Source organism: Numenius arquata, chromosome 2, assembly GCF_964106895.1.
Source record: "Numenius arquata chromosome 2, bNumArq3.hap1.1, whole genome shotgun sequence".
In the NCBI taxonomy this organism is placed as follows: Eukaryota; Metazoa; Chordata; class Aves; order Charadriiformes; family Scolopacidae; genus Numenius; species Numenius arquata.
The window spans coordinates 99,644,870-99,659,782 of NC_133577.1; the positions used below are offsets into that span (position 1 = coordinate 99,644,870).

The 14,913-nt window shown below is 37.7% G+C and overlaps 1 protein-coding gene across 1 annotated transcript; it reads right to left on the bottom strand.

Annotated features, from left to right (window-relative positions):
* Positions 1 to 995: 995 nt before the first annotated feature.
* IRAK4 (interleukin 1 receptor associated kinase 4) lies at positions 996 to 14,910 on the bottom strand. The gene is made up of 11 exons (XM_074168460.1): positions 14,746 to 14,910; positions 13,509 to 13,654; positions 13,007 to 13,204; positions 12,026 to 12,186; positions 11,271 to 11,335; positions 10,851 to 10,965; positions 8,685 to 8,794; positions 5,968 to 6,151; positions 5,044 to 5,106; positions 3,330 to 3,488; positions 996 to 3,237 (listed from the first exon to the last, which is right to left on the bottom strand). The coding sequence occupies exons 1-11, from the start codon at positions 14,904 to 14,906 to the stop codon at positions 3,205 to 3,207; spliced, it is 1,395 nt and encodes a 464-aa protein (XP_074024561.1). The 5' UTR covers positions 14,907 to 14,910; the 3' UTR covers positions 996 to 3,204.
* Between the last annotated feature and the right edge of the window lie 3 nt (positions 14,911 to 14,913).

Genomic DNA, 14,913 nt, shown 5'->3' on the forward strand with positions numbered 1-14,913 from the left:
CATACTTCCTTCTGGGGGTGACTGAATTGCTTTATGTTACAGTTATTGAGATCTTTAACTTGCAAAAGGTTGGCTCTTTCCCTGAGGACAGTAATCCTCAGATGCCCTCTGTGGCACCTTCCCTGCTGAGACCCAGCCCTATCAGCCCTCTCTCTATCCCAAGAACGTCTCCCAGGCTGAGCTCGGTACCAAACTTCCTCTCAGCTCCAGCTCTATGGAACCAGATCATCCCTTTACCCACAGAGAACTGCAATGACCCAAGTTACTGCTTTGTGACCAGGAAAGCTTTGCTGTAGTAATTAACACGAAGAATTACGGATCCTAGGATAGGTTAATGTTTCTGCAGGAAATAAATGAAGCAGAAGTCAGCTGCTCTTAGTCCCGTCAGTGGCTCTAGGTGCTGACTTTACTGCATGAAGACCTTGGAAAAAACTTTGTGAGGGGTAAATGGGGAATTCCTTCTCCTTGCACCCTCTGTTGGTTTTTGGTGGTGTTTTGTTTTTAGTTCGTTTGGGGTTTTTTGTTTTGGTTTGGTTTTTTTTTTTTTTTAAATAGAAGGTCCCACATAAGTTAGCTAGCTTTACCTAACACCTCACATTTTCATTCCTCACTAGAATAATATTGAGTTTAAAAAGAACTTTTTTTTTCCCTTGTATGAAATGGTAGCTAACATGCTTCATTTTCAGTGAGGGAGGGAAAATTACTGCTAAAAGCTAGGTGCCGACGGCAGCACTGCAACGTCATGGTCTGCTATGACAGAGGAAGAGGAACTCGCATGGTTGCAGTTAAGAGTCTCCTAATACTTAGAACATCAGGGCTGGTGCAAACCCAAAATTGTTCTACTGCACCAGAGGTGACCAGCGCTGACTGGGGAGCTACTACAGCAAACACACTTCAGAGGGATGTACCCATCACCATGGACGTATTCTAGCCCCAGGGATTACTAAAAATCTATCTAATAATCTATCTAATAAGAAACTAAGCTGGAGATGTTTAAAACTTAAGAATGGCTTCAGCAGATTTTATTCCGATTTAGCTTTACAGCAGCTTTTTTCTCCGCAAGCCCCTGTTCAGAGCTGCACAGCCCAATTCCAGGCAGCGAGGTTGGCACTACATCATGATCAGAAATGTAAGCAACGCAAAATGACTATTGTTTCCAAGACTCAAAGTTTTAATAGCAGAAATAATCATCTGCAATGATAATGCAGAGTTTTTATTTATGTTAACAGCTATTTACAATTTATGCTCAATAAAACTAGAAGCTGTTTAGGTGGATACCTTTTTCCAAATCAATCTATCCGTTTTAAAAAGCAATACAGAATGAGTTAACAGCCAGAGTTCTACTGAGATAAATCCAAGTGTTAGAAATCACATGCTTTCTACAAAGATACATATATATACGCATATCCCTGAATGCAGTCAGACCATTTCTCATTGTTTCCTTTTTCTGTGATAATCATGGATTTCAAATGTAGCTATAAGCCATGCTATTTTCCTACCCCTAAGCTGTCAAGAGAAAGTTCATGAGATGCACAAAAGGTTTATGTGAAAAGAACCTCTTTCATTTACAATGGTAGTATTTTCATACTCACTTAGTCCAAAGTATTTGGAGTCTTATTAGTCATTTTCATTCCATTTTTAGTCTGCTTTGATCTGTCAATGTTTCTATTAAAAAAACAGCATGGAAATCTTTCTAAGTATATTTTAATATTTATTTATTAATCACGGAATCACAGAATTCTCAGAGTTGGAAGGGACCTCTAGAGATCATCTAGTCCAACTCCCCTGCCGAAGCAGGCTTGCCTAGAGCACATTACTCAGGACTGCATCCAGGCGGGTCTTGAAAATCTCCAGAGAAGGGGACTCCACAACCTCCCCGGGCAGCCTGTTCCAGGGCTCTGGCACCCTCACCGTAAAGAAGTTCTTCCTCATATTTGAGTGGAACTTCCTACGTTCCAGCTTGTGCCCATTGCCCCTCATCCTGTCACTGGGAACTACTGAAAAGAGGATGGCTCCATCCTCCCTCAAACCGCTCTTTAGATACTTATAAGCATTAATAAGGTCTCCCCTCAGCCTTCTCTTCTCCAGGCTAAAGAGTCCCAGCTCTCTCAGCCTTTCCTCATAAGGGAGATGCTTCAATCCCTTAATCATCTTGGTTGCCCTACGCTGGACTCTCTCCAGTAGTTCCCTGTCTCTCAAACTGGGGAGCCCAGAACTGGACGCAGTATTCCAGTTGTAGCCTCACCAGTGCAGAGTAGAGGGGGAGACTGACCTCCCTCGACCTACTGGCCACACTCTTATATAAATGTATGAAAAAGCTTAATTATTTGCCTAAAAAATGAAGAATTGGTCTTCATACAATTATTATTCTGTCCCCTTTAACAAAATAAACCATCTATATTTATAATCTCCCTTTAGAATCCTCTCCTGAAGTATAAAAATATTCAAAGTAGCTAAGAGTCTTCCTCTAAACAAAAATTAAATGGCTTGTTGTCATACAGCGTTCACTGGAAGAAAGCCATATATATTTTTACATTTGCAATATGAGGTTATTATTTTGCCTGCGAATCCTTGAAATCGAAAACCAACGTAGAGTATGTCTTGCAGCATTTATTTGACTAACACTAATCCTGAGAAGGCTTTCTGAAAAATAGTGACATTCGCAACACTACCAGTCCATTCACACTCATATTAAAATGCTAAAAAAAAATCTTGGTTTAAATGGGTACTACCATTGTCTTTTCCCCAAGAGACAACCTAAGTGCCATCTAGATCTATCAAATGTTGTCTTCAGTAGAAAAACGTCTCAGTACACCTGATCAAGAAAGCAATTCGAAGGAAAAACATTCTACTATGTTACTGTCATATGCCTTTGCAGCAGACATACTTAAAACTTGGAAATCAAAGGAATCAAATAGATTCTAATATGAAAATGCTTTTAAAAAAAAGCTGTGGAAAAAAGGCACCAGCACTGCAGTTTGTTAATGCGAGAAGAGTTTTCTCATGTTGAGGGCCCAGAATATGTGAAAAGGCTGCTCGCTTAACAAAAATAGCACAGTGGGGACAAGCCAACAGCACACCTTATAAGCAGACCAGAAAGTTCTGGAAAGCGGAAAAGCGGGTAATGTCACACTAAATACTGATAAAATATTTGCTACCGGTGTCTACTGGTCAAAGATACTTGTCTATCAGAAGACACACGTATCAAGTTTTTATCTCCTGTAGATGCTGTTGGACCTGCAAGAGAAGAGATAGAAATATAAATAACTGATATTGTAACCACATACACACGCACTCAAAATAAATATTTTATCTGAGAGACTACATACCATCTTAATATCTGGCCTTCTGGATTTTTTCTCATTCAAACACCGCTCAGCAATTGAATACATTCTATGAACTGAAGGTGCATCCCAGTCACTCATCTTTCCATCAACATAATCCTCAATAGTTGCTTCCTCATCCTCAATTTCATCTTTGATGCTTAGCTATATAAGAGAGTTTGAATCAATGAGCAGGTAACACTGGAAGCATCTCAACGCGACGTATTCCATGCTAACACTTTGAAAACTCAATTCTGAGCGTTCATTTCTTAACCACTTCTCTAGACAAAGAGTGACAATGGTTCAGCAGCATAATTATTCATCAGTATCTGCAGAAACAGCCTATGAGGCTACACAAGTTTATTATAAATTATTTCTAATTGAGTTAACACAAAATTGTAAAGCAATTTTCTTTAAGCTGCATCGTACAGCTTTAACTTTCTTCTGGGAAAATTCTAGTCTGAAATAAATTTTTAAATCTGACTGTTGCAGTCCAAAGCTCTCCAGCTTCAACACACTTGAAATGCATTATCTGTAATCACAAATACTGTTTAAGTAATACCTCAGACAAGTCAGGATGGTAAATGAAGTAAGAAATAAAAGGTCAGCGAGTAGAGGCGGGTCTTCTGCCTTCCTCTATGGGTCAGTCTGAAATCGCTGACTAACATTCAACTACCCCAAAATTTTCAAAGCTAAGGATACCACGTTGTTTTGCACTGACCATTCTTTATAGTCTTAAACATATATTACAAAGATAAACTGTACCAGTAAAATCACACCTTATATTCCTTTTTAGATCCTATCTCTGAAAAAGCCTGCTTCAGAAAAGCCCTAAAACCTCAAGATTCAATTTAACAGGGACTGAGTTCTCCAAGGTCTTTACAGAGCTCAATAGAATAAGTATTACGCCACTCCAGAAGATACAGCTTAGAGAGAAAAAGAAAAAAAAAAAATATTAACAGTACACAGGTATTCCTAAAAGCTGTGAAGAAAGTGATCAGTTATCAAACATGGTACAAAACCATGTTCAATGCTATGTCTCTATTCTAGGAAAACCTTCTATTAAGTAGTTCAGAAGTTAATTTTAAGTTAAATGAAAGGCTAAATTAACAATAGCCTTGTAAGACTTTTAATTCAAGAGAGTGAATTCTGAGACATTAGTTTCATAATTAGTAGACTAAGTTGCTCATTGAATAGTACAAAAGAAAACAAAATTCAACCCACCCCTTACCCTGCAAAAAAGCCCTTACATTCCAAACTTCCCTAAGGTAATAAACACAAGGTATTTGCAAATTATTAGTAAAGTTGAAAAGGATGGAAATTGATACAGGAATGGTAAGAGGTATAAAGAACCATAAAGAAACAAGTGAGATGAATAGTTTAAAATGTTCTGGTGAAGGAAGAACTGTCAGGGTATCTGGGTATAACAGGCATATGCTGATAAAGCGTAATGGTATTAGAATCAGAAGCAGTACCAGAACAAAGAGAATTATAGCATCAGATCACTAGGAGAAGACCTTGGGAACTGAACAGTCTTCTGCCAGCCAAGAGATAAAAGTTTCAGCCTCGCCTCTAAGACAAACATTGACACAAAAGCTGTTTTCATAACTAGGTATTATGATGACTAATCTGATTGTCTCAGAACCTGTTAACTGACTATGATTTCATATAAAGTGATCCTGGAGCATGGGGAGGGGAGAAGAAAGCAAAAGCAACAGACCAGTAACTGTGGCTCCCGGTTTTCATCTACTGGAGGAAGACCCGTTATTATTTCTAGTAAGACCTAGGAGAAAAAATATCAGAAGAGAAAATGAAGCATAGAATAATCCTTAGCATATATTCCATTAGCAAAAAGGAGCATGACCCCAAGCTTTCAAACAAATGCTCACAGGATCTGTATTTGTCCAAAAGACAGCTCTCTATACAATTGACCATTGTTGCTGTTGTCCCTGCCTTTGTTTTCATTAACTGTTAATCACAGTGCGGTTTATGAATTTCAACGCAAGATTTTCTCACCCTACATCACGTTGCTTCAAAGCAACGTAGAAGGATTTCCAAAGTATTCAGAAACAGCATCTGGCTTAACTCCCCATGAAACCAAACACCATGAAGAAACTGGTCAATAGCAATCAGGGTCCTAGATCTATTTAGAATGGGCTCTCCCAAGTATTAAGCTCATGCCTTTTTTTGTACTCAGCTTTAAGGCAAATCCCACATGGACAGCACACTTTTAGTGCTTAAAAAACAGTAAAACACACTTAATTTTGGAACATTTTCTTAAGTTTTCTTTTTTTCCCCAGCCTGAGTTACAATTTTGCACAATACTATCCAAGAAGAAAATGTTCCACACTATTTCAAACTACATTTAGCTAGAACTTGGAATGTTATTTTACTCCAGTCTTTCACATGCAGCTTTACATTTTAACATAATTATTGTAATCATTAGCAAATTTACTATTTTAATCAACATATTCAAATGATTTTAAACCAATCAAAATTTAGAAACACTATCGTAACAGCACATCTACTGGGAAAAGGAGAAATGATAAATCGGAGTGGATTATTTAATCTCAGATATTCTTGATTTTGTTTGCTTTTATAATTTACAAAAATAGTCATATACTGCTTCCCACGTTCTACTTACTACTCCAAAACTGAAGATATCAGATTTAGGTGTTATCTCTCCTCGCAGAGCTTCAGGCGCCATATAGGCTGCTGTTCCCACAATTCTTTCAGTCATGATTGTTTGTGTGAATGTTACAGATGCTCTTGCAAGCCCAAAGTCAGAAATTTTGGGCATATATGTATCAGTTAATAAGATATTTGCACTGCAGGGGGAGGAAGAAAAGAAAAGAAAAGATATATTTCCAAACCAGTCCAGTAATTAGGTATTATAACAGACTAATAACTCTTTAATAATGCAAACTGCTATTTTGACTGTTTCTTGAAATCTAAGATATTTATTCATTATTCATACTTTTCTTTTGAGTAAGAGTTAAGTTTTGTTGGAAATTGCTCAAAGGTAATTGCTCTAAATAAATCAGGAACTGGCTGCCAGGTTCCATCCATGTTTTTTCTTGTGCATGCATGCATAAAATAATTTAAAAAAAAAAAAAGGAAAAAACCCAAACACTCCCTTTACCCCCATTTTAAAAATACAAAAATGTCTTATAAGGGATAATTATGTTACACCCATGTTTTGGATCTGAATACTCTTTCTTTAAGAAGGATAACAGAGAATACTTAGCTCTGATCAACTTGTACTGAATCATAGCATAACTCTTAACTTTTTGAATCTCTACTCAGAGCTAACAAAAGCAGGTTTTTATAGCTGTTATCTAATACTATGTCAACCATTACAAATTGAGATGCCAAATGATACTCTTATTCTAACTCTTATTCCACTAATGCTCTTATTCTTCTCTTGGAAGAGAAACAGAAAACTTATTAATGCTGGAATAATGTATGTGCTCTGTTTCCACTTGATCTCCAGCTTTTATTTCGCTTAAAAAAAAAACAACCTGAAAAACGAAGCTGATCTAAAAGACCTTAACATTTTCATTAACTACCCAGCAGGATGAATTACCACATAAATCTTTTACTGTTTTTTAAACTTGTAGCACTTGGAACCATTTTAAAATACTTGATTTAACATTTTCTGACCCTCTCAATAGAACTGTAAGAAAACCACATAGCCAGATACAACATGTAACACTTAGGGAAAATGTAAGTTTCTACTTTCTTGTTCACCAAACCTTCTCAACAAAATTAACACAGCTGTACGTTACAACAGATCACTTGGTATTGGAACTGCTGTAAATACTGTTAAATATAACACTGCAAAAGGCCAAACACTAGTCCTGGCACCAACTGGTTTCATATTTAAAGTTCAACTTCTAAAATAAGGAAGAACAGGATCACAACTTCATAAATCTGAGCTTCTTATCAACTTGAGTCAAGCCCAAAGATTGGTCACTTTTTTTGATAACACCACAAAGGCCAGAACAGAAGCAAGTTTTACTGCAACTGCCAAGGTTCAAGAGATAAATGAACTATTTCCTGGGCATAAGCAAGCCAAAAAACTATCGACAACTCGGACAACACCCATTCAATCATGTCTCCCCTAGCCTACAGAGAAGCTGTTCTAGTGCCTGTGTGGTTATGAATTGTCTCAGCACGTCATAGCTAAATGAATACTGAAGTAAACCACCTTAGATGTCTCTTCATCTACATTTCACCTGGGAGTGGCAGCACTATTAATAACACCAACCAAATTTATTGAACTATTCACACTGCAAGAAGTTTCAAAATGGAATGCAAACAAAAGAAAAAAACAGAACAAAACCCCATCCTTTAATATGATCAACTCACAGCAGTTAGAAGGGTAGAGTAGCATAAGGTAAAAAGTGCGTCCCTTCCAGTCATTACACTTGTCCAGAGGCTTAAGCAGGGAAGAAAGAAGAAATGTAAATTGTCAAAGCAGCAAGTACATTTTAGAAGGCAGCTGAAGCAAAAACTTGTTCTTCACAAGCTCGAAGGTCACAAAACCAAAGCGCCCTACATTTAGCAGAGTTGCCAGAAGCGAAAAAGCTATTGAAACATTCATCCACGACACCCAATCAGTCAGTTGCTGTTTCTTAACCCACAGAAGCAATAAGGCATCTGGGGCTTTCCTGCAAAGATTTGGACTGGTTTAATATTTAAAAAAAAAACAACACAACAAACTGTAGCAAGAGGGGGGAGGAGGAGAAAAAGAAAGGAAAACCATCAGAAAAAAACCTCCAAACCCTACAACAAACCACCACCTTTTCTGAGCTCTGATATCCCTGGAAAAGTTTCTGGTATAACAAACAAGTGAAGGTACATTATCCTTGAAGAACCTTGAACTTCATAAACCTGACTGAAGTAATTTTACTGTCTTCATAATAAATAGGAGTAAATCAAAGGAGACACTCTGAAGAAAGGTTCTAGGAGAAAGAAAAAGAAGGTGGGTTTTCATCTAAAAAATTCCCTATCTAAACGTCATTATGGTCTCTAACAGTAGGTTTTTCATTAGCAGCAGTTGTGAAAGAACAGAACTTCTGGGTGTCCTTGCAGCACTCAAATAACTATTTGATAGTAACAGATTACAATAGCCTCATAATTATCTTTAGAAGTCTGTACTGGTCATGTCCTTGTGGCACGGACAAGATTATGGTGATGGATGTCACTTGCAGAAAAGATCGTACCCTTGACTGAAGCAATTCTTCTTGTAGCTCATTCTCTCTAAAATGATGAGTTTAACAGGCGGAAGAAGAAAAAAAAAATAGGAAAAAAAAAGGAAAAGGAAAAATGCAGCAAGTGATAGTCAGCAGCTTTTACCTTTTAATATCTCTGTGAATATGATTATTTTCATGCAAAAAGTTGATGCCGTTTGCTGTACCTTGAACAATTTTACATCTTGTATTCCAAGAAATTGGTGGAGTGTCACCCTTGAATAAGAAAGGAGAAAGGCAAGTAGAAAGGTGAAAAGCTAATATGTATTTGTCATGTAAAACAAAACAAAACATAAAAAAACCCCACAATCCAAAACTAATTTCTTGCCATGTTTTGTGGTTTTCAAGTAAATAATTAAAAACAACCCTAATAACATACATTCTTAATTTACTTGGGCAGACACACATGCATTTGTCACATTTAGTTCTTTCCTCTATGTTTTGCTTTACATTAATTCACCCATTTGCTTTTGCTCTATTTGACTCTGACCCTACAAGGCCAGCTGCACTGCTAAGAACTACCCGTATCTACCGCACCTTCCACATTGTACTGACACCAATATCAGAGCCTTTTAACCCAAAGCAAATAATCCAAAGCAATCAACAGTTTTTACTAACAATAAGAAGTCAGTATTCCAGTGGTTTTGGATTTACCACTTCTCAAGAATTTAACTTGATTCATGTTACTAACCACAGAAGTGAGGACACCTACATTTCAAAACCTCTTCTTGTCAGTGGCCAAGGGAAGAGGATTAGCACATCTCATCATTCTACCACCTCCCTCACCTGCTCCTCAAAGCCCAGACAAAAAGAAGATGACGTTAAGCAAGAGTCTGTGCCTCAAACACATCCAGTGAACTCACAAAATGAAGTTATCAGCAACAGAACACATTCAGTATGCACATTCCTCACCTAGTCAACTTTATCAGAAGATTCTTTCTGATTTATATATTCTGATTTAGATTCTTTATGATTTATATCATAAGTTTATCTCTTCTTTGTAAAGGCCTCAGTTATTTCTACTTTAGCTTTCAATTACCACCAATTAAGCTCACTTGATGATAATGGCCAAAGTTACTTGGATGAACACTTTCGTATGCATCCTTGTCAAGCACTGCTCATTTCTACAGATAAACTTGCGCTACCATAAGTAAAACTCAGTCTCTCTTCTGCACTGATTTAGTTAAAAAAAAATTTAAAAAATGCAAATGTGCATGTGCAAGAAAATGACCCAAACCAACGTGAGGCAGCAGTGTTACTAAACACACCCAGTCCTTTCCCCAACCACTGCTACTCATCCTCATCCTAACACACTTTCCTGTTGGGGCAGAAGTATTTGTGTAGTCCTGCAGAAGAAACTTCTCCAGGTGAAAGTGAAAGACACTTTTTTACCAAGTATATTTTCAGCTTGATCAGCACCCTAACCCAGCTCTTTCCCCAACTACTAAATGCTTGAGCCAGTACAACAGAAAGATGAGCGCAGAAAAAAGCAAACCACTTTTTTAGGTCTGGAGGCATGGGAGGTTGAAGTTTAGAATGTTCACCAGATCACAACCTCAGAAACTGCATTTGCTTAGTATAAAGCACATTTTTAACTCCTTTAACAAACTAACACGGACACTCATCTACTAGGTTAAGTCTGGGTTACTGTTGGTATCACTCTAACAAGCAACGGTTTGTCCTTCGTACACAGATTTCCTTCACCAAAGCCAAATAAACTCATTATTTATTAAAGGCCAAGGCTAGAAGATACATCATTTGATGACATCAAAGCAAGCATTGCATTTACACAAAATACTAATTTAAAAAAAAAAAAAATATATATATTTCACAGCTCTTTAGGCACTTCAGAGAGAGATACGCAGAACACAAACATTGTGTTATAACCACTATCACAAGGGCAATGAATAAAGGGCAATTTCACAATGCAGAATTACTCAAGATCTAGCAGAGAACGGGCACAACCAGGAACAAGACTGCAAAACCCTATGCTCCCCTCTACGCTGGCATAGCAAGTCCAAGCTCCTGTGCCACTTGAGGTACTACTACATGATGCTGTATTGTCAGCCTACTTTGACTTTGATGTGTCCAAAGCATTTGTATAGAACGTTACTGAAAGAATACTTGTTATCGTATTTGTCTTCTAGAACACATAAGTAAGTAGCAAAATATCGTTTTGCCTTTACACCTCAGTACTGTTTCAAGGAAATTTCATAGATACCTATACCTTACTTTACTAAGACAACTGGAAGCTAGAAAAGATTTTACTTACCAGACAAGCCAGTCTGTCAAGCAATGAACCATTCGGCATGTATTCGTACACCAGACACGGCTGAGCACCATCACTTGAGAAACCAAGTAATTCTACTAGATTCTCATGCTGACACCTGTAGCAAAAAACTTCTATTCACATATGTTCTGAAAGACTCCCAACATTTGAGGAAAATACAAGGTAGAGGGAACTTGATACCCAACTACTTGTTTCAGCCCTACTGCACTTAGCCAAGGTGCTGCAGTGGTGCTTTAAAACGAACAAAACACAGTGATGTTGTACACGAAACATTCTCACTTAACATGAAAATCGTTGTTATGCTAGAAAGACAAAAAGAAGAGATCACACTAGCTAACGTGTTATCTGCCAAGTTAGATTCTCACAAAAGCCTATAAAGACATCGTAAAACACTGTACTCACTTTGCCATCATTTCTATTTCTTGATCAAATTGCTGTTTCAAGTCCTGAACGCTAACATTAACCATCTACAAAAGGAAGAATTTGACGTTAATATTGCTGGCCATATTAAAATGCACGTTGGTCATTAAAAAAATTGGAATTGTAAGTGTAACTAATCTAAAGAAAGGCTTAACTACTAAAGTGTTTACAATATTTTTTTTACTCAACTCAAAAATAAAGTATCAGTACGCGATTTTTAATACCTTGGAACACAGTATTATTGGACAAACGGATCCAGTTTCAGCACTGGATTTTTTCCCCTTTTTATTTCACTGCAGTTAGCCACTAATAGCATTTACTCATTACAACATTAGTTATTCACATAAACCATTGGTTATGAAGAGTAAAATTCTGTGGCAATACCTATTTAGCTTGTGAATCGTTCATCTGACTTGGAAAGGGAAACTTCCCTAGCACCCCTTCCCTTCTGCCACTTTTTGTGTGCAGGGGAGGGAGGGGAACTGTGGGAGCACCAGCTCTGTCAGATAGCTTGCCCGAGCCACTTGAAGGAGAGCCACAGAAAGGGCTAAACTTCATTTCCGGTGGCTGTGCCAACTCACACCACCCATGGGACTACAGCATAAGGTTCTCAACCCAACTAACGTTTAACACGGTGGCACTTTTTGAAGTGTATCATTCAACACTTTCCACAGATAAACAAGTCTATATTAGAAAGTATACAGTCATTAAAAGGAGAAATGCCCAGGACAACTCACAGCAACGAGTTTCTTGACAGCCACGTTTCTGCCATTGATGTAGCCTTTGAACACAATGCCAAAGCCACCTTCTCCCAGTTTATTACCTCCATCCGCCTCTGGTCGTGCATCAAAATTATTTGTAATACTTTCCAAGTCATGAAACAAGAAATTATGGAAATCTGAAAGACATTATTTGCCTTTTAGCACAACTATGTTTTCATTTAAGGACAAACGTATTGAAAAGATTTGCTGCTTCAGTTGTATTAAAAAAAAAAACAACTTGCTACTATGCAAATCCTAACATAGTGGAGCCCTATTTCCAGCTTTATAATGAAGACAGTGGATGGGAGAGGGGAAAAAAAAAGAAATGCAGATAAATATATGTAATTAGCTACACATAATTTTCTTCTAACTAGCACTGTAGCAGCCTTTTTATTGTGTTTTTTGTTAATATCCGTAATGCAGGCAATACAAATTAAATGTGCAGCAGATCAGAGAGAACCACACTGCATCAGATGTAAAAATGTATCTGGATCACATCATGTTTCTGGCAGCAACCCCCAAAGCGGACCTTTAGGAATGAATAGACTAACCATATATTTTCCTAGATTGCTTTCTTTAGTCATCCTTTCTCCAAGACTCTTAAGTCATTTCTGACATATAAACAAGATGCTAAACAGCATACAAAATCAGTATTGAAAAAGGGCAACAGGATTATGTGCAGCACAAAACAAACTGCAATTTAATTAACAGTCAAGTTTTCCATCACAGTAGCTGCCTTATTGGCAAGGTGCATCTCATATCCAGACATTTTATTACCCAAGCTAAATTCACAGCCACATAGAACAAGAGCAAAAGCAATATGCCATTTCCCATAGATGAACAATGATAGGAATATAATCATTACTCTTAACACGCTGCTATGATTTATTTCACGTGGGGTGAAGAACCGATCAGCAAAAAAAGACTGTACTTAATTCTACCACACACTGTACCTACCTGTGCTACTGGACTGCAAGCTGCTATTTTCTTGACTTAAGTAGGAAGGAGCCAAATGTTGCTTCTCTGTACTCTGAGCTAAAGCAGGCTTTCCAGATGCCACTTCTTTTTCCTGTATAGGCAGTTGTTTCTCATGTATAGGCAAGGTTTCCTGTGAAGAAAGAGGTAATGTAACTTCTTGTGCCATCCTTACAGCTTCTGAAAATGGAATTTAGAAAAAGCGTTAACTACATTAGGAATCAGAAAAAACAACTAACATTAATGCCAGTATTTACTAAGACTAGGAGACACGAGAAGGTCATATTCTGCCAGCATGTGTGAGGTGCAGGACTCCAATTTAAACTGGAAACTCTTATTTGAAGTGTTATTACAAATAATGGAAAATATATCCACTTTTTGGTTATTTTGACCTAATCCTTTCTGATTTTCAAGTTACTGTGAAGCTCTTCAGCATCTTAGAAAACTGAGAACATGGTATAAAACATACAAGAGTAACAGTTACCTGGAAGCAAAAGGCGTGCTGGTGCTAGGAACTGATTCCTGATCAGCAGATCCACAAGATCACCAACTGTGCAGTTTGTCGTTCCCCAGTCATAAAGTAATTCACAGGTGGGGCTCTTTCCCATTTGTACAAATGCCTCAAATCTCCTTAAAAGATAAATTAAGACCAACTTTTAAAAAAAAAAGTGACCTCAAGACGCATAAAGAAGGGAAAGAAGCTAAAGGTAAATGATCCAAAAAAAATGTAAGAAATCTGAATGTATCAAACTGTACCATACAATTATTCACAAATCTTCTGAAAATGCAGCTAAAAAGACTAAAGAAATTCAAACTCAGGGGAAAAAAATATGCAAAATATGGGAAAAAACTAATGAAAAAATATACATAAATAGCTTCAACATTTTTTTTAGGACCCATAATATACTGGTACATGGGACTAACAAGAGAAAAGAATGTCAGCAAGAGATAACGGGCAAATCAGAGTCAGATCAAATGGAAAAAAAACATGTGTTTCCCATCCATTTGGCATTCACACTTCGAGTATTTCGAGATATGCCTTAAGCGGAAATTGAGAACCACTACTCTGACGAATTTATTATTATTATTATAGAAAGACAAAGATTTAATGCTAACATCACTAGAAAGACTGGAAAACCAAGACGATACATAGAGTACTTAAAATCTCATAACGTTTGAAATAGCTTAAAGACTCGACAAGCCCTTCAAGAAGTAAGGTGTTCATACCTGACACCTGACACACATACCGCTGACACTACTTCTAAATTAAACTTGTTAGTTTTGGTCCTCGGGCTCCCCGCATTTGCTGGGCATTTTCTTGAGAGGAGCAAATTAGGAATTACAGTCCAGTTGTCTCCTGTGCTGCTCCTGTGCAAAGATGCACAATGAAGTCAACGCTTATTAGCCTCTAGGGTACTGACAGTTACACAGCCAATGCTGTATCGCTAAAAATGCGTATGTCCCTGGCTGTAATTAATTCTAATTTCCTTACTCAATTTTCTTTGGCTACAGCTTGTCTGCAAGCTGAACTACAAAGCAATTAAGAGTAATTACCTTGAGTTCCCTAAGGAAACAGTACAGTAAGAAGAGTTCTTAAGTACCTGCCGGCACACAAACTGCAACAAGTTACAGTAATGGGGTGGGCAGTGGTACAGGGTGGACAGAGCTATTTATATTAGACAGTTAATGAAGAAGATTGTTACGTGACTTCTATAGAGGACCTTATATGCATTTGGTTGTATCTGCTTTCACCGGAGGGATCGGTTATATCAACTGCCAGTTTCTTCCACCCTTCCTGCGGATCGATGAAGTCCGCCAGCCGCCTCATGAGCCCGTAGCTGATGCAGCGGACGTAGGTGGAAGTCGTTACGGGCTTGCTCATCTTCGGC